The sequence below is a fragment of the Paroedura picta genome, chromosome 8 (assembly GCF_049243985.1).
Source record: "Paroedura picta isolate Pp20150507F chromosome 8, Ppicta_v3.0, whole genome shotgun sequence".
NCBI classification, from domain to species: domain Eukaryota; kingdom Metazoa; phylum Chordata; class Lepidosauria; order Squamata; family Gekkonidae; genus Paroedura; species Paroedura picta.
This window is the reverse complement of record NC_135376.1, coordinates 34,718,520-34,743,111: the sequence shown is the minus strand read 5'-3', so window position 1 is coordinate 34,743,111 and position 24,592 is coordinate 34,718,520. Positions and strand designations below refer to the sequence as shown.

The 24,592-nt window shown below is 41.7% G+C and overlaps 2 protein-coding genes across 8 annotated transcripts in view; both read left to right on the top strand.

Annotated features, from left to right (window-relative positions):
* ST6GAL1 (ST6 beta-galactoside alpha-2,6-sialyltransferase 1) overlaps positions 1-4,205 on the top strand; it is a 96,520-nt gene extending 92,315 nt beyond the window's left edge. For 6 of the 7 annotated variants that reach the window (XM_077348987.1, XM_077348983.1, XM_077348988.1 and 3 more), the window contains one exon: positions 2,769-4,205. In XM_077348987.1, coding sequence (XP_077205102.1) covers positions 2,769-3,010 — 242 coding nt within the window. In that variant the 3' untranslated portion in view covers positions 3,011-4,205. Of the gene's footprint in view, positions 1-2,557; positions 2,678-2,768 lie in introns of those variants that run through there. The other variant, XM_077348989.1, reaches the window with a different exon arrangement.
* A 14,087-nt stretch (positions 4,206-18,292) lies between these two features.
* Positions 18,293-21,347, top strand: LOC143843232 (G-protein coupled receptor 35-like). The gene is made up of 2 exons (XM_077348979.1): positions 18,293-19,032; positions 19,690-21,347. Exons 1-2 carry the CDS (start codon positions 19,000-19,002, stop codon positions 20,656-20,658), a joined length of 1,002 nt encoding a protein of 333 aa, XP_077205094.1. The 5' UTR covers positions 18,293-18,999; the 3' UTR covers positions 20,659-21,347.
* Positions 21,348-24,592: the final 3,245 nt, after the last annotated feature.

Sequence of the window (24,592 nt, the reverse complement as noted above, 5' to 3'; positions counted from 1 at the left end):
TCCATTTCTTAGCTGCTGCTCCCAGACCTGCCAGCTCACAGCAGCTTTACAACAGTAAATTAAAACAATTCAATAAAATCAATCCCCAATCCATCTCCACCCCCATGCCAGTCCTCACCAGTCAAATCCTATCATTCTACCCCCTGGCTGCCATCTCCAGAAGGTGGTTCCAGTCAAGCATTCAGAGGAGGGACATGATCTTCCCATCCGCCTGGCCACAACCTAATGCCTGGCAGAAGAGCTCCATTTTACAGGCCCTGCAGAACTTTAACAGCTCCGTCAGGACCCTCAGCTCTCCTGGACTGGGCAAACATCCCATGGGCCAAGGACCTCCAGCTTATTAGCAGCTGCAGCATGCAAAGCCCTGTGTGGGGCATAGGGATTTAGGTGGTCTGTCAGTTACACTGGACCCAGACCACGAGTGGCCTTAAAGGTCAAAACCAAAACCTTGAACTTGATCCAGTATCGGACTTGGACTGGTAACCAATGCATCTGCCCCAGCGCAGGCTGGATATGAGTCCTCCAAGGTGTCCTTTGTTTTGATGTGGGGTTGGATCCAAAGATGATATTCCACTATGGTAAGAGCACTTAGAGGTACAGAACAGGGCTTCCACTGTCAAAGGAGGCAAGTGATTTTGCCAACTCTCCCTTCCTGTGCAGATCCCTGCTGTGCCCCTATATTGGTTGTGTGGGTCCGTCCCCTGTCCCCCATTTGAAATCCCAAATATCAAGGTTTTGTAGAGTTACTCACCACTGGTTGTTCTGGGCTTTCTGGGCAGTGTGCCCTGGTCTAGTAGTTTTAGTCTCTGACATTTTTCCAGTAAGTGGGCTGGCATCTTCAGAGATTTCCCACCTTGCCATGCCCTACTCCTGAAGATGCCAGCCACGCAGAAAACCCCCAACAACCAGTTGACTGGCTGCAGAAGCCTTTGGCAATTCAATTAATCACCATGCTTGCTTGGCTGACACTAGCTGCATACTTATGTAAGGAAAATCTTACACTGAATAATATCAACTCTGGGGTTAAGAGCAGCAGCTTCTAATCTAGCTAGCTGGGTTTGATTCCCTGCTCCTCCATACGCAGCCAGCTGGGTGACCTTGGGCTCCTGTTAGAGTTGTTCTCACAGAGCAGTTCTGTCAGAGCTCTCTCAGCCTCACCTATCTCACAAGGTTTCTGTTGTGGAGAGAGGAAGGGAAGGTGATAGTTAGCCGCTTTGAAACTCCTTCAGGTAGTGAAAAGTGGGATAAAAAAAACAACACTACTATTTCTTTAGCTGAGATGTAACCCTCTTTTTTTAACTGGTACTTAGTTGTTTAGACAGCTTTGTTTCCACATCTAGAACTGTTTTCAGGATAGGAAATGTTGATTTTCTCCAACTGGGATTTTTATTCTGTCTAAATAATTACATCTAAGCAATCTTACTTTTAGCTATTTATAATCAATCCCATTACAGCTTCCCATCACATCTGCTGTGTTCTTTAGCTCATTTTGCTCACAAGGTGGCGCTCTAACTCAGTAAGAGCAGGTATCAAAGGTGCACCCATGTTATTCCCTGAGGCACTGCTGTTGCTGGCAAGCAAAGTGGATATATTCAGCTCTGCCCTGCTTTACCCAAGCATGATAGGATGAAAAAGAGGCAGGTGATCTGTAGCAATGAAGCCAAAGATTATAGTTAGGTGAGGGATGTTTGATCCAACCAGCAATTTCATGCACTCTTGGCCTCATTTCCCTAACTACGATCATAGATAGTTCCAGGTCTGGTCCCCAGTATCCCCAGTTAAAATAACCAGGTAGGAGGTTATGTGAAAGACCTTTCTCTGCCTGAGATCCTGGAGAGCCACTTGCAGTCTGAGCAGACAGTAATTGATTGATAGTAATTGGTCCACTCATGGACCAAGACAAGAGTCTGTCTGATTCCATATAAATCAGCTGAATGTGTTTGTGTCCATATCTCACCTCTAGCCACACACTGGAAATGACATCAAGTGTATTATTCATGCCATATCATCATCTGCCTCGTCTTGACTAAAGGTGGCTTAAAAAAAAGATTGGAAAAGAAGAGAGAGAGAAGTGGCTTAGCTCTTTTGGCTCATTCCTATAACCATCAATGAAAGGGTCTCCCCTGCATTGGACAACCGTTAAAGGGAATTTTTGGTTACAGTAAGGGACTTACACCCCTAGACTTTACTCTCACTCTCCAAGCACTGTCCCTAAAAGGTGTAACAAAAAGCCCCACCCACCCCCCACCCCAAAAAAAGGGCAGATGAGGTGCACCAGGCCAAAGGCTCCCCCGTGCAGAGTCAGGAAGAGGTGGGGCAACCTGCCCCAAGGCTAACACTAGGCTGCAGCCCATGCAACAGACATCATGCGGTAAAGGTCATAGAGAAAGTGTGAGTGACAAGCTTAAAGTTCTCTTCATAAATTAAGCCCTGGTTTCTAAATGATTTGTATGGACCATGGGCGTGCTTGGTGCACAGAATGAAAGCAGCTGCTCAATGCTTGCTATTTCCTCCCCACACATACACACACACCCAGTCTCTCCATTCTTCCCCTTAGACAATGCTTACTCCACTCTTGTTCAGCACCCAGGAATTAGCATTGAAGGTCAATGAACAATTGAAGTCTGGGGAGAGAGAGGTGGTTTTCAATTCCTCTACGGTATGTGACGTTTTGTCATTTTTGTACACAAGAGAAGCATTTTGATGGTTTTCCAAATTCTGTCTGCCACTCTGATGCAGCCTTATATTTCTCTTCTCTTCTCCTGTAGGCATTGTTATCATGATGCACTTATGTGACACAGTTGACGTTTACGAGTTTCTTCCTTCCAGAAGGCAAACAGACATTTGTCATTATTTCCAGAAGTTCTTTGACCAAGCCTGCACCATGGGTGGCTACCACCCACTGCTCTTTGAGAAGAATATGGTAAAGCACCTTAACCAGGGCACAGATGAAGACATTTACACTCATGGAAAAGTGACTCTGAATGGCTTGAGAAATGTACAGTGCTAGAAGACTGAATTCCTCAAATACAAGGCTCAGAAGATCTTCTTGAATCGCAAGGCACTTTGTAAAGGCCCCTTCACAGGTTTTAGGATGGGTTTTTTCAGTCAGTAAGTCTTAAATTTGGGATGTGTGGGCTACAGGGGAAAGGTCTGCTCATCAGAATTACATTCAAGCAGGAGATACAGCATCCTGTGCATCAGGTTCGGTGTTTTTTTTAAAACAATATTTCCAGCTTCTTTGAATATATGTGGACAATAAACACTGTCCACGCATTTCTATGGAGGAAAATGGAGGGGGGAGATATTTTCGCCATTTCATCCCTTCCACTACAGATCTCTGACTCCCATACAACATTGCTCCTGCAGGTACCCTGTCCCCAAGAACAGCATTTCAGGGGATAGTTTGGGCTACAGATAAAGGGGAGATGTGACTTCAAAGACCGGCATCCCTTCCGTCTGTGAAAATGTTTTACAGGATCAAAGTCTTCATGTGTACAGAGCCTATTCATGTATTAAGGAATGCGTGCACTGGCCCTGCTGGCGAATGGATGCACAGATCCTGCCATTGGACTGTGTGTATTTACCACACATGGGAATAGCATCTAGAGATGTGCAATGTACATGCACAGACTCCATCCCCAGAAGTGGAAATGATTGGTAGCAAATGTTCCTGGCTACAACATACGTACAGCTTGAATGTTCATAGGTTTTTGGTAAATGTGAGTGACAAATGATAAGATAGTGTGCAAATCTGTCATACTATATGCCTTAGCTCTGAATACTCCTGAGGACATGTATAGATCCAGAAGTCTGTGCCAATGTTAAGAAGTGACAAAGGTTATTCCTGTTGCAAAAATGTGAATTTTGTGGTTACAGAATGTGATGTTATGAGTATTCAAGACTGGATGTACTTTCAAGAATTTAAAGAAAGTGTCTGGGTTGTAGAATTGACTTCTCTAAGGTAGTGATCCCCAACCTGTGAGCCACGGACCACATATGGTCCGTCGACTAATTGGAGGTGGGCCACAAAGGACACCTTCTCCCCCTCCCCCCGGCCCTTTACAACACACTTCGGGTGTCATTGTCTCCCATCACTTCCAGATGGGACTATCTCGTTGCAGAGAAACAAGCTCAGGGTTCCCATTGATTTGTCATTGTCATGAGTCAAAATTTCCATGAAAATAAAATGTTCCTTATGTTCATTGTTGTGGTGTGTCTGTATCTTATTTTGAAGGGATGTTTAAACATTACCATAGCGATCAGAGAGCGTTAGGGCAGTGGTTGAGAGTAGAGGAGTAAACTACCCCCCCCCACAATGGGCCTCAGTAAAATTGTGAAGCGTTGAGTGGTCCCTGGTGATAAAAAGGTTGGGGACCACTGCTCTAAGGAACGGAGAAGAATTAGCTCCAAATAATATCAGTTGGACACTGTAGATGCTCTGACAGAGCCGAAGTGCCAAATGCTTAACGTGACAAAGTTGCTGTATATCATTTCAGGTACCACCCAGAAATTAGCGTGGAGTAGTTGAAAAAGGAAGACTGTCTTTCAATAACATTGCTCCTAGTTTATCTATCTATTCTTGATGTCCCCAAAGATAAATCCAACTATCAAGGGGGTTTAATATGCTTGTCTTCAAAGTTTTACCAGTTGGGAAGGGGTTTCTTTGCAATTTGCTAAACTGGATGATTGTTATAATATATTTTCATAGATTTACAGACCTGTGAGAGACTGGACTTCATTTAAACCACTCATTATTTTCTCCCTTCCAATTCTTTCTTGATACTGTAGGTCCATGAGCTACAAGTGTACCCCCCAAAAAGAGGCTTGCTGTCAGCTCCAGATGGCTTGAACAAGCCAGAGGCCACTTGTTGAGATGACAAATCTATATGGAGCTTATTAGCTTGGATTCTCTGTGTGCATTTGAGTCCTGAGTGTTCTAGAGAGCCTCTGCCAAGCAGCAGGGCTAAAGCTCCCATTTGTGCAAGGGCCCATTGAAAGCAAATGATCGAAAGCAATGGAAGTTCTGGAGGAAGCGAAAGCGTTTCCCCCAACACAGGCTGCCTGGCACGCACTGAGCTCGTTGATGAGAGCCAAGCCTCCATGTCTGGCACTATCACTTCAACCCTTTTGACCTTTTTAGACACCCTGGATCTCTCTCACAACTTCTGCCATCCTCACAATAATATATGTGCTAGTGATTGTTATCAATTTATTTCAGGGGTGTTTCCCCCAAACAGTATTTGCTGGCGTATAAGACTACTTTTTCCTCCTGAAAAACATGCCCCCAAGTGGGGGGGGGTGTCGTCTTATACACCGGGTGCACTTCAGTTGGGATACACATAGCTGCCCATAGTGGCCCATAGTACTGTATTTTGAGTGGAAATGTTGGGGGGTTGTCTTATACACCCAATCGTCTTATAGGCCGGCAAATATGGGTACCTTTTCAATTTAAAAATCCTAATCACTTAGAACAGGGGTAGTCAACCTGTGGTCCTCCAGATGTCCATGGACTACAATTCCCATGAGCCCCTGCCAGCAAACGCTGACTTCGAGAGCTCTTCAGTGACTCACTGTGCTGTCATAAGCAGAGTGGCGCCCCTGTAAGTGAGCATTTATGCGTGGAATTCTGCTTAGAATGGCATGGCGGTCTTGTTCCTTTAACAATAAAGGAATATATTTAACGTATTGATACCTGTTTCTGGTTACTTTGAATAACTTTGATAACAATGGAACAATTGTTCCAGAGCTAACTGTGAGTTAATATGTGCTAAGCCAGTTCTGGCTGCTGCTTAGTGAGTGGTATGATAGCCCTATGCCTGTTACTAGACATTAACTATTCACAGCTGTGCCTTTAGGTGACAACAGACATTTAAAAAAAATAGTGTCACTGTGGTGAACAAAGATGCACACTCATCCGAAGGTGTCAGTGAGTCATGAACCTTCAATACATGAGGCAGTATTGGGTGCGGTGTTGTTCTGGGGAGGGGCTGGGGTTTCAGTGGCAGGGGACGCACAGGAGATCTCGGGTGAAATCTTTTGCATCTCCAGATAAAGGGCCTCAGGCAATAAATAGGTGTTAGGAAAGGCCTCTCTTAGCCAGAGACCCAAACCAGGTAGACAAATGGAACTAGTTGGACCTCTGGCCTGACTTTGCATTAAAAGGCTTCTTATGTTCACATTAAGGATGCTTAAGGTTTTCCACGTTTAACTGGTAAAAACAGTTAAATGCTTAAAGCATCACATACTTTACAGATCATGTCTAAAACGGGACAAAGTCTTTCACCCTTTCCACTTAGTAACTGCCTACAAAACAAACAGATCAATTTGGCTACTGATGCATATTATTCAAGATGAAATGTGTTGCTTACAATGCTGCTTCACAGCCACTCCTTGGGTTTTGGTGATTGCCATGTCTGTCTTCCATTTCAGTGTTCTTCTCATTCAGAAGATTGACAGTTCCATCTTTATCCTCTTGCTTTCTCACTCTTGTCTGTTGCAAGAGGAAGGGCCATGGGATGCTGTCTGTCCTGGGTGGCACAATGAGAGATGAAAGGTCAAGGCAGGTTGTGGCAGCCTCAGGTGGCACCTCTTGTCAAACCGTGGCTGAACAGAGCTGCAGTTTACAAGGTCAGGGTTTGTCCCAGTTCACTGGGTCCATAAGAAGGCAATATGACATGGCTCAGCTATAGTACCATTGATTTGAAAAACTTCAGTCTATGAAAATGCTCCCAAAATCTGAAGTCAGTTGTGCTAAAAATATTCTTTATATCATGGCAACTCATAAAAAGTCAAAATAATAACTAACCCCAGGGTGATTCATTGTCAGTTGTACAGAATGCTTTTGTCAACCTATACATCAACTTGAAATGAAAATATTAAACCACAAATGTCTAATTTGTCAACACTGATATTTAAAATAACACTGATCCAAAGATGTAAAATTTGTAATAAAATTTTTGTAAAGTGATTGTTTCTGTTCTTACTCCATGCCAGCCTATGTAACTTTTTCTGTGCCCGTTTTCACCCTTTATTTATTTATTTTTATTTATAATTTAACCTATATAACACCATTCCCAGAAATTCTGGCTTTTTTCTTCCAAATCACTGTGATTATTCCAGGCACAAACGAGGACTTATGAGACTCCTTGACACAAGTTAAAGTTCTCTGCAGAAAATCTCTTCCATGAAGTTCCAGTCCATTTGAACCACATAAACAAATGTCCTGTGAGTTTACATGGTTCAGTATCCTTCTGACATTCCATTTGATTTCACTTTTAAGTTTGGTCTGAATGACCATAAGTAAAATTGGATTGAATTAGATTGATTTCACTTTTACCATCGGGTGTCCTAGGGCTAAAATAGGAAGTCTTGAAATCGGGATTTGTAGTAGATGGATTGTGCAGTTGGTATCTTTAGTTTCTGTTTCTGTTAAAACAAATGTACAGATAAAACATACTAAATGTGGGCAATGATGCAAACTTAGTTATGGAAGATGTCTCAATACAAAAGATGATCCCGGAGAAGGACATCACTCAACAAATCTGACTTCAAACTTATCTGTACCATTTGAATGAGGTACAACCTTTTGTGTGTGGGGGGGGGGGGGATGACGACAAATAAGTTATGACAAATGGCAGCACATCGACAGAACTCTGTTTCCTTTGGCCAGCGTTTTTCAGCACATCCTGCAAAAAGTTGCTGATCTGGACATGCCTTTAACTCCTACTGACAAGTAAAAACTACATGAAATCAGTTGTCAACTGAGCCATCTCCCCCCCCCCCCCGATTCTATGGATATATATTAGAAGTTCTCATTCTTTGACTGATGGGTATGGTCAATGGCTTACATATTTGATATTATTATTATTTGGATTTATTACTCGCCACTCTTGGCAAAGCCGGCACAAATATCAGAATTTGTGAAGTGAGAGGAATTAATTGTTTTGGGGATTTTGAGAATACTGATGAGTGGGTGCCATGACAAAATGATTGCTGTTCAGGGTGTTCACTATTCACAAATATCAGGTAGTTCCAAAGCATCCTTTTGATGGAAGTAGCTATGTTCAAATAGGTGCTCTTTGAAGACACAAAGGTGATTCCTCAAAGAGTCTTTTGTACCACCTCCTGCTTCAATGAGCTGTGGAAAAGCTAGGATTTGGTTCCTTGCTTTGGGGAAGAAGGAAATGGGTACCAGGAATCATACTGTGGGCAGTTTGTTGAGGATCCCTGTAGCAGATATTGCATGTGGGATATGATTAGGTAGAGATTCTTTCAAATAATTGGCCACTTTGGGAGGTGGTGGGTTGACCAACCTGCCCAAATAAGGGATGAAATTTTAAAATGCCAAGGAGTATTTACATATTTATGTAAATCTTTCGATGTCCACTTTCTCTCAAACGATTGGTAGATGATGTTTTTTAAAAAAATAATAAATACATGTTTGAAACAATATAACTAGAGCCAGCTCAGAAGAACAGTTTAAGACATTGAGTCCTTAAAAGGTTTCAGAAATCCTATTAAACAATTTGCTTTTACATCCTTGTCTGAAAACCCGTAGAGTTGGGGCCTTGTGATCTGTAAGAGGCTGTTCCACAAAAGGAGCTGTTATGATGAAGAAAGCCTGAAAGTAGGCATCTGCTGAATAGTGAAGAGATGGTGTCTTATCAGAGCTGTTGCAGTTTCATACAGAAAGAGGCAGTCCATGGTCATGAAGAGCTTTAAAATAAAGCACCTGCACCTTATTGTGAACTCTGAAACAAATCTGTAACCAGTGCAAATAATTTGGAATGGAAGTATCATGCAAAGAACAATTTACTTACAATAAGCAACAAATTACTGCATTTCAAAATTGTTGTAATTTTCAGATGGTTTTTGGGGACTGCCCAACATGCAGTGTGTTACAAGCATTGATATTATTCAAGCATGGATCCAAGAGTTGTCCAGTATGTTTTGTTTTGGGGGGAGAGGCTGGGTTTCAGTGGTAGAGCATCTCATTGGCATGCAGAAGGTCCCAGATTCAATCCCAGCATTTCCAGAAAAAGAGAATCTGGTGGTAGGAGATGTGAAAGACGAGAGCCACTGCTTTAGCCCACACTCCACATGGCGATATGAAGGAATATAAGAAATGCTCTTATAGTATCATTTATATTTTATACTTGGGCTGCAAAAAGGCTGGCAAGATACATGAAAACCAAATCTGTTTATAAAGTTATACAGTTAATTTCCATGTTTCAAATTCCTAGGATATTCTGTGTTTCAGATATAGGTTTTCAGTACTTAACACTAGTTCTACATACCTGAGAGCCAGTTTGGTGTAGTGGTTAGGAGTGCGGACTTGTAATCTGGCATGCCAGGTTCGATTCTGCGCTCCCCCACATGCAACCAGCTGGGTGACCTTGGGCTCGCCACGGCGCTGATAAAACTGTTCTGACCGGGCAGTGATATCAGTGCTCTCTCAGCCTCACCCACCCCACAGGGTGTCTGTTGTGGGGAGAGGAATGGGAAGGCGACTGTAAGCCGCTTTGAGCCTCCTTCAGGTAGGGAAAAGCGGCATATAAGAACCAACTCTTCTTCTTCTTCTTCTTTTGTAGATCCCACCTTTGCTGTCATGCAAGCACTAGGGAATACGGAAGGAAATTATTATAATAGGAGGAAGAATTACATACAGTATCTGTACTTTTCATGAGTCCTTTAAAGCCATACAGATGTATCACCAATACAGTCTGCAGGTAAAGCCAAAATTAATCTTACTTTCTCTAAGGGAGCTTATTGTTTAGTAATATACAACATTTAAAGTCAACTAGCAGTGCCCATGTGAACATAGCTTACTATGATATGGAAAATGTGTTTAAAATTATTTTTTCCCATGTAATTATGAAGGCAACATGATTTCAGGGTATCAGAGTTGACCCAAAGTACAACAGATTTTGGAACTGGGGATTAGCTTAATCTCTTATCTATGTTTCTATAAAAACTTTAATTTTCTTTGAATGGCAAGGAACTCTTGCTGCTGTAGCATTAATTTTGTAAGTAATCATTAACTTGGGCTTTCTCTGGAAAATCCGACTAGCTGCCAGATTTTAGAGTTATTTGTGTCAGGATGGTTTAAACACATTATACACATCCTAGTAAAAGAGACACAGTGACTATAAATAAAACAAGCAGAAATACATAGGATCCATCTGATTCAGGGTCAAGTCAAATGAGACAACCTTGTATTATTTTCACTCACTGATACCATTAACAAATCTCAATTACACAAAATTTTGACTTGTATTAAAAGAATGATTAGTGAAGTTCCACTTGTACTTTCTATTCAGCATCAGACAGAGAAAAAAAAGGTTCCATAAAAGTCTGGAAAAATAAATAAGTTCATTGGGAGCCAGATAATAAATAAATCTAGCACCAAGTGAACATCCAAGAGATGTTCCAAAGTTGGCACCACAAATGAAAAAGCCCTTATCTCTGTCAAAGGAGATCATTGCACATCATGGTCTTGAGAACTGAAGAAGTTAACATCTTCACTTAATGCTGAGTGGACCTCAGAGCCCTAGTTTTCATCTATGTCAGGTTGTATACAAGGTTAGGGGCACATACTGATAAAGTACATGCTTTTCATGAAGAAAGTCTCAGATACAATCTCTGCAATCACCAGTTTAAATGTTCTTCAGCAAAGGTTATTAAGAGGGACTCATCTCTTCCTGACACTGAGCTGCCATTACCAGAGTAGGTAGTTCTGCCCCAGATAGACTAAGGGTCTGAATTAGAAGGTTACTTCGTATTTCAGAAGATCATTTTACAAGCTGCTGAGTCACAGTATCGCTGGTAGATAAAACTCAACCTATGAACCATGGAATAATGTAGTCACCAACAGAAAATATCCCCCCCCCCAAAAAAAAGGTGTATGTTTGCATCACATATTGATACTTTTAAGTTAAGTGACTGTCTAGTAATGGCTATGGGGTAGGGCAATTACAAATGCACAGTTAACTTCTTTGAAAGGATTGTAGGAAGCTGGAATATTACTTTGGACATTTTTTTAGCAGAATCAGTACAGTTGTTATCAAGAAGTTTAAATAGTAATACGTCATTATTTTACTAGTGTTTGGGCAATAATATTTATTTTGTTGATGGAAAAATGCAGTACAGACCTTTTGGTTATAAATTTTCTTGCCATGACAAGAATTGTGTGACTGTAGATCAGAATGTCACAGGCACCAGCTAGTTAGCATAACAAAGAGATGAACAACCCAGTCCCCCCCCCCATATTCACAGCATTTCATGTTATTTAGATATGAATATATCTAATTTTGAAGTCTCCTTTGCCCCTGTGGATAACACAACAACAGGCCCAGTCATAGGATAGAATCCAGTGACCTCTACACTCTCCCCAAGACTTGCATGGTTGCAAACATCTCCTAAATGGCTTCTGGGCTCTCATTGAACTCACTGTACTTTGAGTACTATTTTGAGTTTGACTTAGCAACACAGCCAGATGTGGTGGCCCTGCTTTGGTATAAATGAAAAATAATTGGTATATTATAGTATCAAGTTTCGCCAGTGATTCAGACAGTTTACAGCTTGAACAATATCATCCAGCCCAACACGAAGCTTTCCACAGAGAACTTAGTGGTACCTCTATTTCTATAACTCATGACCTGTTTAGATTTAAGCACTTTGACAGATATAGTTCAAGCACACAGTGGCAAATTGCTTTCCTTCAGCTAAAATGGGTAGTTGATTAAGTTTGGAAGTTTTTTGCTAGCAGCTCTAAGAACAAACATCCTTTCACACATTTGAGCAGTAGACTGACACCTATAATTGGTCTTGGCAAGAAAATAAGGCTGTGCAGATGGAATAGAATACTTCTCTCTCCCTGTATATATAATGGGTCATTTCCTAGAAAAGATAAGGGATCTAGTCAGGTTCCTAATACATAGGCGTGAAAATGTGGAATCAGATGCCAACTTAGAAGTCCAGGCACTGTCTTCAGTCCATAAATTAGTCACCAAGCCCTTGTCTTCATAGCATAGCCATTGTAGGGAAGTGACTGCAACCTCCAATTCCACCACAACAGCACTTGGAATATATCAGCAGTTCAAAGTAGTCGCCAGACCCGACTACTAGCACCCTACCTGTCCCCCGAACACTTAGCCACAGTGATCCATGCAACGGTTACCTCCAGAATAGATTTCTGTAACTCGCTCTACGCGGGCCATCCCTTTTCCTTGATCTGGAAACTTCAGCTAGTGCAAAACGCAGCTGCTAGGGTCCTCACTGATACACCTTGGAGGGCCCACATTCAGCCAGTGCTGAGGCAGCTGCACTGGTTGCCAATTGCTGCCCGGATCCAGTTCAAGGTTTTGGTTCTAACCTTCAAAGCTTTACGCGAGTTGGGACCCACATACCTGAGGGACCGCCTATCACCCTATGCCCCCGCAGGGCCTTGTGTTCTGCGGATGAAAATCTGTTGGTCGTTCCCGGCCCTAGGGAAGCACGCCTGGCCTCGACCAGGGCCAGGGCCTTTTCGGTCCTGGCCCCTGCCTGGTGGAATGAACTCCCGGGAGAGCTGCGGGCCCTACGGGATCTTCCATCGTTCTGCAGGGCCTGCAAAACGGAGCTCTTCCGCCAGGTTTATGGTTGAGGCCAAGGCTGACACCTATGCCACCCCCCTGGGATTCGGGACTTGGGATTGGAATTTAGAACTAGGAACCATCAGTATCCCCTCTCCACCTGTCAGTAGTGGGAGGGGGGAAGTTGATTAGCCGATCTTGCCATCTTAGTTAGTTAGTTAGCTAATAATGTCAAAACTGTAATTATTGTTTTAATGGACTTTTAATGGGGTTTTAAGATGTTGTAACCCGCCACGAGCTGCAAGGGAGTGACGGGGAATAAATCGAATAATAATAATAATAATAATAATAATAATAATAATAATAATAATAATAATAATAATAATAGTAACTGGCCTCTTGGCAGTCCAAATGAGGTTACAGCTTCCCGGGATGACAAATGCCAGACAATACAGGAAACAAATTCACTGCTCTGTGTACTTCCACTGATTTATAGCAAATAGAGGCTAGTAATTATGTTGAAATATATTTAGCATAACTGCACAATATATTTCCCATCACAGCAATTAAATAACTTTAACAGCCAAATAAAGCAGAGTTACATATAGAAAATGTAGCAGAATTGTTTTCTGTTGCCCCACAGGGGTTGAAATTAATTCAAAAGACTTTTCGGCTAAACATCCAGAAGAAGTTCCTGACAGAGTGGTTGCTCTGTGGAACTGGCTTCCTCAGGAGGTGGTAGGTTCTCCTCCTTTGGAAGTTTTTAAGCAGAGGCTATATAGTCATTTGACAGAAATGCTGATTTTATGAACTTAGGCAGATTGTGAATGGGTGGAAGGGATGTGCCAGTGTTTGTCTCTTGTGGCCCTTCCTTGCAATACTCAATACCCAGGGAATTTATCGCCACTGTGGGATGGATTCTGGATCCTGAAGAATTTTGAAGGGCAAGAACACTGGGGCATGAAATTGGGGTCACTATGTGTGGGCAGGTAGTTGTGAGTTCCTGCACTGTGCAAGGGGTTGGACTAGATGACCCTGGTGTTCCCTTCCAACTCTATGATTCTATCTCTGTCTCCCCAACTGCAACACACTCTTTCTGCTCCCTGCCCCATCAGTCTCTCTTTCTCTGTCTTTCCACCTTACTATTTCTTGCTCTCTCTGCCCCCTGTACAGGTCACCTCCCACCATTGCCAGCATTGCAGTAGATATCATAGAATCCTAGAGTTAGAAGAGGCCACACAGGCCCTCTAGTCCATCTCCCTGCTCAATGCAGGATCAGCCTAAAGCATCCAGGATAAGAATCTGTCCAGCCATTTCATAAAGATTGCCAGTAAGGGAGAGGGGCCACCAGTGAGGGGGAGATGATGATAACAACAGCAACTTCTATCAGATTGAAATAAACTGAAGTGTCTTTTGAGATTCAGGTTCCTTCTTATAAGTAATGGTATGACAAAGTTTAATATTTAGATTGACCATCATGAATGCACTGCCCTGGCATAAGAAATCCAAGTACATAAACATATCTATTTTTTCAGACAATGAGAAAGTTTGAGAACAATTGATTCTCAATTAACATGATTTCTTTGTCATTTTGCAACACACACACACATATATATATTGTGGTGCAGAGTAGTAAGGCAGCAGACATACAGTCTGAAAGCTCTGCCCATGAGGCTGGGAGTTCAATCCCAGCAGCCGGCTCAAGGTTGACTCAGCTCTCCATCCTTCTGAGGTCGGTAAAATGAGTACCCAGCTTGCTGGGGGGTAAACGGTAATGACTGGGGAAGGCACTGGCAAACCACCCCATATTGAGTCTGCCATGAAAACGCTAGAGGGCGTCACCCCAAGGGTCAGACATGACTCGGTGCTTGCACAGGGGATACCTTTACACATACATACATACATACATACATACATACATACATACATACATACATACATACATACATACATACATACATACAGAGAGAGAGAGAGAGAGAGAGAGAGAGAGAGAGAGACGGGGAACAGCTGGCTGGCGGGCATTTCAAAGACAGTAAATTATATTATTCCTGCTGCGCAGTTCTGTAATGATGAATAATCATTTGAATGTGCACAAAGTACAGGGGAAACACATTTATCATTGTTAGCCAGCCAATGTGCCACTTATTTTGATGACTTTTAATGTCACTGGAACGTTCACTGACTTCATTCTGATGCTTCCCTGGGGCCCGGTGACACGAGCACATTCACAGTGCAATCCTGAGCAGAGCTGTACCATTCTCAGCCTATTCACTTCAGGGGACTTGAAAGAATGTCACTGTGTCTAGGATTGCACTGTCAATACTTCCACTTCTAGGAAGGCATTAATCTTTCATTTGGTTGGAGTTGACCGTTTGCTACTCACTCATGGTTGCATCACGTATGAACTGGTTGATTTCCTCTCATTAATTTAAAAAGACAAGCAACACCCTGAGGCCTGCAAGCCATGACATCTTCTACTTCCAGGTTGAAAAGGCTCAAGCCTAACCAACCTTTCTTCAGTGTCTATTTATGGTCCAATAAATTAATTTTGAAATATCGCCTTCCATGCCTCTGGACCATTGCCTAGCTTCATCCGCTTGCCTCTCATAGTATCTCTGCAGATTCTTTTCTTTTTTAAATGATACATTATTGGCAGTGGAGTGAGTTTGTGGTTGGTGGCTTTATTTCCATCATTTATGCATTGAGTGGAATGTCCACAGTGAGCCCTGGAGGCAAATAAAGGTATGTACATAGACTATTTTAGGCTTTTATTTGTTGATTTGATAGCTGCCTTTCTTCCTTGCAGAGCTCAAGGTGACTTACAATGTTGATAAAATACTTAAAATATGTCAAAACCAAAATTTAAAACAATTTATGACTGCTAGTGACTTAATCAAATGCAGTTTTCAGCTTAAAATGACGGGGCCAGATCAGGCACATCTCTTTGGGGAGGTAGTTCCATAATCATGGGGTTGCCACTGAAAAGGCCGTCTCTCATGTACACTCCAAACAAGCCTCTCTGACTGATGGGACACTCTCAAGCAGCATTCTGGATCCCAAGTAGGCCTCTATGGACTTTATGGACTCTATGGATCCCCAGGAGGACTCTGGCATGCTCATAGGACTTTCTGTAGATATTCAGCTGAACATGCTGATGACAGGATGGAGCCATGGAGTATAATCAGCACATATAGTTTTTAAAGCTGCATAATACTGCTGTTTAAAGTCCAGGACTTACATTTATAAGGGTAGACCTAGTAAAATACTTCCATTTGCCACCATACACGTCATTTCCAATTTTATGATGTAAAATGAAGGCAGCTAAGAATATAGCACGGAAAACATGATTCATTCTACCCAAGGAATAGAGGGTTTTTTTTATTCTCACCAAAAGAAAACCCTGGGAAATAACTAGTTAGGGACCATTCCACACAGTGTTAATGTTGCTGAAGTCTTACCATTGTGTAACGCTATTTTTTTAACATTACGCACGACGTCGTACACAATCTGCAACACTCCTGCAAAAATCGCTTCATTGTAGCACTAAAAAAAACCGCTAGACTCTTGAGAACAACCTGCAACACATCCGAAAAAGACATGTGCATTCTCAATATAGTGGTAGCAAGAATGTCCCTCCCTAACCTCTCACACCCAAGCTTCCGGCGTTGCAATCGCCATTCCCCCCCCCCCCTTAAGCAGGAAAAAGCAACAAATAAGTGATGCTTCTTTGGCTGAAATCCCTCCACAAACAATTGTCTGTAAAGTTTCAGAGCACAATACAGCCCCCTGTTCAACACTGCCCATAATTTTGGCCAGAAATTGTACCTGGAGGATTTTTTTTTAAACTTTAAGAGCATGTAAACGATTAAGTGCGAGCTCCTATACCAGTGAAAAATGTCTTTCTGATACATTGGATGAACAAATATGAGTTGCTACAGGTGTTTTCGGGTTTTTTAAAAACAGTTTTTAAAGGGAAGCACGAAAACAACAGTGCATTGGCTGCTAGGTTTGATTGACGGCCAGGGGCGAGAGGAAGCGCGGAAAAATATCACCTCCTTTGTTGCGATTCCGGCGAGAACGGAAACTTGTGCGTTACGAGAACAACGCTAGTGGAAGAGCCTTTTTTCCTAGAAAAACGGCTGTGTGCGTTACCAAGACTTGTTGCTATTAATTGCAGCACTTTTCGATAGCACTCAGAATTAGCTACATTGGCAATTTTGCGGAATGGCCCTAGTTAACGGCTACGGGGCAGTGTTCTTGAAGACCATTACAGCTTGGTGTAGTGGTTAAGAATATTGGCTTCTAATTTGGAGAACTGAGTTTGATTCTCCACTCTTCCACATGCAGCCAACTGGGTGACCTAGGGCCAGTCACAGTCCTGTTAGAGTTGTACTCACGGAGAGGTTCTGTCAGAGCTTCCTCAGCCCCACCTAGAGAAGTTGAGCCTTTTGTATTCAACCTGACTTCTAACAGACCAGACAGTCCTTATGAGTATTTTTTTAATGCATAAGATTTCCATGAGTCTAGTAATACAGAGGTATAGATATTCAACTACAGAAATTTGCATTGTTGACCTCATGTTGGACATGTTTATAATATAGGTTCAGATGGAGTTGTGTTTGTCTGAAGCAATAGAACAAAGCTGGAGTCCAGTGGCTCCATTAAGATCAATAAAGTTTAATTCTGCTATAAGCGTTCATGTACATGCATACTTCTTTCAATATGTTTCTGTTATCTCAGTCGTTCCTCTGAAATGTCAGGAACATAATTCCCAGACATGAATTTTTAATTATGTGCTTATTGAAGTTGTTTGCTCAGCTGAGGAAAGCTTTCTCTCTCTCTCTCTCTCTCTCCCCCCCTCCCTGCTCTTTGTATGCTTTTCTGCCATTTTAGCTTTATTATGGTGAATAGCTCCATATTTGCAGTGAGGTCTCAGGGCCAAGAGGGCTCAGAATCATCTCAGGGCAGTACTGAAAGCCCCTTGAAAGAAAAGGTTTCTAAACAGCTCTGTTAATGGATGCTGAAAGCCAAGCGAACAACCTCAGACAACCCTAAGCAAAGTCATTTAGAGAGGGGAGGCTGCAACTCTCAGTGGTGAAGAGAATGAAAACCACAGAGTATTACTGTTTATTCTTTGACCTGCCATGCACTGAGTAGTTGCAGCTACTGCTGATAAGACCTCTTTGCAACAGAAGTGGCTGACACTGTGGAAATCCTTGACAAAACACTGTTTCTCATCAATCATTATGTTGTGTAAGTGCTGAAATGTTTTGTATAAACTTAATCCCAGAACCTCAAAGGTAGGGAAAAGGGTTGATTCAGTCACTGGGATATCATTATGCTGTATAGCGTTGCATTCCACCCCTAGGAGCAGATTTGTATCTCTATGCTCTATCTCTATGCTCTATGGCTCACCAATTTGCTTCTCAGGACCAGTTAAACTACTCAATAGCATTCAGACAAATTTTTTCATAAAATTTTTGCATTTCCATTATAGCATCTACAGACATATGGCTTGATCTGGGTCTTTTAAATATTTCTACTTTGATGTGGAAAGCAATTAATAACTTGAGATTGCTTAACAATGAAGGTTTCCCATCTTTCATTCCATCAATACCCTGTGAGTGCTCTTGGTCTTAATGGGGCAGATCTGTGGATTCCCAAATCACTCACGTGCCCAGTGAGGTCATTAAGCCCCTTAACTAAGAAGTTCATTATGAAATTATTGATGTCAGAATAAAATGTCCTCTGACATACACAGGAATTAAATATACAGCTGAATTTGAATCTCCACATGATCTTCATATGTTGATGCTTCCTAAACTGATTATACACTCTAATGCACAACTCAGATGAAGGGTCGTTTTCTCAGGACATCTCCAGAAAAGCATTTTTGTGACTCATCTTTATCAGCAGTTGACTCATTAACACATGTTTATCTTTATTTCCAAACACTTTACGCCAAGGAGAATTTTTTTTTTAAATGATTACTCATTTTTCAGCGACTGTGGACACAAATAACCTAAGATTACTACACAGCTTGTACTGTTGATGTGGCTAATTTTTCTATAGGCTTTGAGTAAAATATAGATTATTGTGAAAACAGTAAACACAAATACAAAAAAATAACACAAATGGCCAATTTATCAGAGAAAGTATAGACAGAATCAGAAAAGAATCTGACAAAATGTTTATGTTTCAACCTTATAATGTCAGGGGGAACAACTGGGTTTGCCTCCCTTCCTCCCCAGAATCTTGCAGTTTTGTATCAGATATATCACAGAAGCTGTTTGCCGAGTTAGTGGTTGGTGCCTTTAAGGAAGTGCTTAGTAGAATAAGTGTTTAAGGTTTTTTTTCCCCACGGCATGCATACAGCTGAATTTGATCTGCACTAGACATTTCTTTGCAAGCTAAACTGCTAATGATACTGGAAAGCTGCAATCAAATAATACAGGTAACCTTTCACCTTTCATTCACATTTTGATCCAGTGCTGACTGGAATAATTTGAAAGTAATTTTAATGGCTGTTTAGATTTTTCATCACATTGAGGGCTGTAATTATGTTGAAAAGTGGGACACAATTGTTTTAAATTAAATAAATGAGTCCAAAACTGGAGGCTTCTAATTTCACAAATATTAACACATTCTGTTTCAAGCATTGCCAGCAATTGGAGGGAGATGCATAAAAAGTCTGGTAGGGGTGCTTTTCTTTGTTTGTTTGTGTTGTTGTTGTGGTTATATGGTGGGATGTGTGCTACAGCCATAGCTAATGTTTTACTTAACTTATATACTCTTGGGCTGATTTCACCTGCTACAAAGCCCTGGTTCCCCTCACATGTTTGCTCTAGTTCCATCAATCTAGAACTTCCAGTCTTGGAACTTAGTTCTTGGGCAAATGTGGGCCTGATTTGGATTGGGACCACAGCACAGACAGAAAGAGGGCCTTCCTGCCACATTATCTCCTCAGCCTCAAAGAGTTCCAGCCAACCACTGTTTGCCCCATTGGGGAAACCTCGAGTACTGATGGGTTACAAGAAGTTTTTCACGTGAGGCAATTATTGTGGTTAGTAACCTAATCTTTCTGCTTCTTAATTCAAAATTCTCTTTACAGCAACATACCATCATGGCAAACTGCAGCAACAATACTGAGATTGATCAGAATATCATCACTTTTGAACTAATCCTCTACATCCCATTGTTCTTTCTTGGAGCTGTATTCAATACAGTTGCATTGTGGGTATTTTACCTCAAACTGAGAAGATGGACAGAGACCAGATTTTACATGATCAGCTTAGCCATGGCTGACTATGCTACAGTGTTTACCTTACCATTTATTATGATGTTTCACTACCAGGGAAGGCGTGAAGATGTCTTTTGCAGAGTCATAGAGGCAATCTATTTTCTCAACATGCCGGTAAGCCTCTATACCATCACCTTCATAGCAGTAGACAGATACCTTGCAATCAAGCACCCACTGAAAGCGAGAGCTCTAAGGTCTCCCCAGAAGGCAGCCATCAGCTGTTTGTGTCTTTGGCTCTGTAGCTTGGCTTGGGTGACCATGTTCAGCTCCTTGATTCCAACAAATGAAGGAAGGTATTGTTTCTATAGAAATGCTCCTTATGATAATTTTATTTACATTCCAATTATCTCTGTTGTCTTCTTGCTCATACCAATGGTAATACTGACATTTTGTTCTACACAAATCATCAGATGCCTCAAGGGGAAACAGAACTGTAGTTTACAGGAAGAAAAGTTAACTCAGAAAGCAATCTGCATTGTTGCAGTGAATATGGGTATTTTCATTGTATGCTTTCTGCCTTTCAATCTTTGTTCACTGGTTTCATTTGCAATGGACGTGACAGGAGATGAATACTGGCTGCGTCAAGCTTTGAGTAAAACCATACATGTGGCATCATGCTTACAAAACATGAACTGCTGCTTGGATGCCATCTGCTATTACTTTGTTGCCAAAGAGTTTCAGGAAGCCATATCTTTTAAGTCAATGCAATCAAACGCCAACATATCTCAAGATTCACAGCTGCCTACCAAAACCAACAAGATAATTTCAGGATGCACATAGCTTCATCTCTGAAGCACGATGCCCTCCTCCTCCTCCTCCTCCTCAGAATATTGTGAAGAATAAAACACAACTGAAGGATAACAAAGAATAAAGAAACCAGCAGTGGAAGATTGGACATATCTTTTTACCTGATAATACTCACTGAGACAGACAAGGCCTCAGCTTAATGACTGTTTTGGAAAGATAAAGATGTCCATTTACAAGGTGGTATTTTTATTAGCTTTTATGTTCCTGTTTGAGATAGTAATACTATCTAAGCAAACTCCTTTAACTAATTAAATGGTCAGGTTGTTTGTTCGGTCTTCAGAAGTGACCATGCTCCCATGAACCCTGCTCTGCCCTGGCCACACTTCTGACTGAAATCTGGAACAAGTACTGCAGGGCCTATAAAATGGAGCTGTTCTGCCAGGCCTTGGGTTGACAAAGGCCGCCAACATTCTGTTACAGCTGCCCCCGCCCAAGCTGACCCCACTCCTTTCCTTTCTTTCCCATTTCATCTCAGTTGCTAGACCCATGGAAATGGAGCCATCTGCAGAAACAGAATGTTGGAATAAGATTTTAGATACCTTATTATCTGAACTATTTGATCAACCTTGGATGTTTTAGCTGTAAATTGTACTGTGGTTGTTTTAATTTGATGGTTTTTGTGAATGCCCCAGAGGCTGTTTGTTGGGAAGGGCAGTATATAAGCCTAATAAATAAATAAATAAATAAATAAATAAATAAATAAATAAATAAATAAATAAATAAATAAATAAATAAATAAATAAATAAATAAATAAATAAATAAAACAAAGACCTCCTGTGCTACCTATCTGTACATCTCAAAAGATGCTTTTCTACTATCTTCTACTATAAATAGTTTGTGCATGTAAAACTCTGCCTTCTTTTGTCAGCAGTTTTGAAGAAAGAAGCCGACAGTTTGAAATGTTATTATCACTCTTATTTAGGGTTGCCAGTTCCAGGCTGGGAAATATCTGGAGATTTTGTGGGGGGGGGGTGTCTGAGAAGGGGAGGGCTTGGGGAGGGAGGGACTTCAATGAGTTATAATGCCATACAGTCCACCTTCCAAAGTGCCCATTTTCTCCAGAACTGATCTCTATCCTGAAAATCAGTTGTCATCCCAGACGATCTCCAGCCACTACCTGGAAGTTTAATTGCTTATGTAATGAAATGAAATGTATAAGGGAGCTATGGCCTCACAAGTTTTGATTCTGCCTTTTGCTATTCGAGTTGTTGTTCCCAATGGGATAAGGAGCAGCTTCAGAAGGGGGGAGGGGACTGAATGCTCCCTCCTTCTCTCCTAGCTTTCTTCCCATCAAGACTAAAGAAGGCATCACACATGCTAAGATACAAATCCAGTGAACCTTTCAGAAGGCTTCCCAGAGAAAGGACAGGTCTTCTGTAGCAGAAACATCATTTAGGCCTAACTGGCCTTTTTAGCTTTTCATTTTGTGAAGGCCTAGAATGAGGCACATAAAGGTAGCTTCTTTTATGGAATTAATGTAAAATGTAAAACCTAACAACCTAAAATATAAAAACCTGAAACCTAAAACACTCCAAAAACCTAAAACCTGGAAACCTAAAAATGTAAAACCTACAGTCTTAGGGTTAGGTTTTAGAGTTAGGGTTTCGGTTTAAGGTTAGGGTTTATGCTTAGAGTTTTGTGTTAGGGTTTAGGGCTAGGGTTTTGGATGAGGGTTTAGGATAGTATTTAGGTTTAGGGATTTAGGTTCTATCTCAGAATGAGAACATGTGAGATCTTGCTAGTAAAATACAAATGATTAATGAAATAAAGAGTACATTGTGCATTGCTGCTATCCAGTGCCACGCATCCTGTGCCTCAGCTGATACAGCTTCTCTGCATGGGTCTCTTTGGGATGACCTTAGTATTGGGAACAATTTCTCTTTCTGATTCTTACCTCTCTCAAGCACATTCACACACAAATCCTAGAAGAATGTAATGGCAGCAGGAAACATTTTTAGTAGGCATCATTTATATGAAGTTCCAAACTTCCAGGTAGGGTTTGGAGTTTTCATGGAATAGTAACTGATTTTTAGACTACAGAGATTAGTTCCTCTGGGAGGAAATGACAGGTTTGGAGAACAGACATCACATCCCTGCTGAGTTTGTTCCCTACTGAGTTGGCAATTGTAGTGGGAACAGAATCAAAGCCAGTGGAGACTGAAATTTTGGAAATCAGGGGATGAGGTTTATAGAGTTCATAAAAGGCATTGTACCTTCCCTCCCTCCCACACAGGAGATGTCTTCAGTTTCATAAGAATTCTATGGAGATTACTCTAAATGCTTTGGCTGGGTTCTAATAAGTCCACATGAACCAGAGCAGTGGAGTTTGCCTGCCTTCCTGTTCTGAGCCTTGTAAAAGTGAAGCTGAGTACTAAAGGATTTGTTCTGATGGAAAGCCACATAACATGGGCAGCTGCACTAAGGAGAGGAAAACAGGTGAAATTGCGACTCCCTGATAATTCTCCTAGTGGTACATATCAAGGTTTTGCAGACAGAAGAAATGGGAAGTTTTGCTCACTCAGTCATCCATGTTCCAGGGCTTTTCAGCCACAGGGTTCTCCCTGCCCTCAGCCCCACCATTGCAAGGCTCAGATTTCTGGGAATATGCCCTTGACAGCACACAGAATCCAGCCCCTTGGTTCCTCGGAATGAACACAAGTCTCTCTTTTTAAAAAATGTGTGCATATTGCTCTGTTTTATTTAATTTAATGTCATAAAGCTTGTTATCTAAAACAATTAAATATAGCTGATTCTAGTGGGAAAGAAAGTTCTCTTCAGTTAGTTGTGTGCACCTGAACTGCTATTTGGGTTCCTTCCCTGGACTATTTTTGGCTGCTGCGGCTTATTCAGGAAGCTGTGTCATTGTTGCTGCCCATCCTAGTATGCTATAGGCTTTCATTGAGTCACAAGGATTGGGTCGCTTCTCATTTTGCCTCAAACGTAATTGTAAACATGAAACTGTCCCAACAACTATATTTTTATACAGCATCAAATCTAGAGTTGCCCTTCACACAGATGTTTTTATCCATTTTTGACACAGAGTTTAAAACCTAACAACCTAAAATATAAAAACCTGAAACCTAAAACACTCCAAAAACCTAAAACCTGGAAGCCTAAAAATGTAAAACCTAGGGGCTTTCCGCACCGGGATCCTTGTAGCAAATTGTTTGCTGAACGAAAAATCACCATTTAAAATAGTGCAATTCGTCATTATGCATACCTGACTTTGTAGTGGAATCCAGTTGCGTTTCTATCGTTTCCCACAAGCTTCCGGTCTCAGCAAAAATCGCTAGAAAGGAAGCGCTATTGCTGAGCTCGTCCCGCCCCTGGCCGTCAAGCAGCCAATGGGCAGCCGTTAGCATGCTCCCAAACAGCCCCTTTCCCCTTAAGAAAGGTTTTTTTTTTTTAAACACACCCATTGCAACGAATATGTGTTGATTCGTTGCAACGGAGAGACCCATCAGCTGGCAGGTGTGTTTGAGCTGTCGTTTCATCGTTGCCACGCTCCCCCCAAGTGAAAAAAAAAATCCCCCCCCCCCTAATGAGCCCCATTTTTGGCCGAAAACAGTGTAAAAAATAAAGGGAAAATACATCAGCAAATGGGCTTCTCTGTTGTTTGTGCTTAGTGACTAAACAGCTCTGGGGAGGGACTGAAGCCGGGGAAGCCTCTAAACAGGCTTGCTGGTGGGTTGAACTTCGCTCGCTCGGAGAAAAAAAAATGGCGATCGCTTCGCCGGAAGATCAGAGGAGAGAGCCAGGGGGAGGGACTTTGTAGAAACCACAACAATGGTAACGCACAGAACTTTCCCGCTAGTGTTGCAGATTGGTTGCAGGAGTGTAGCGCTTTCCGGAGGGTGAATCCACTTTTGGGGATTTCCCTGAAAGCGCTACAAGGAAGCACTTTTT

Coding starts and splice junctions, on each gene's coding strand:
- LOC143843232 (XM_077348979.1), top strand. CDS start 19,000: ATGATACTGGAAAGCTGCAATCAAATAATACAG. Junction 19,033..19,689: donor GCTGCAATCAAATAATACAG/GTAACCTTTCAC, acceptor TTCTCTTTACAG/CAACATACCATCATGGCAAA.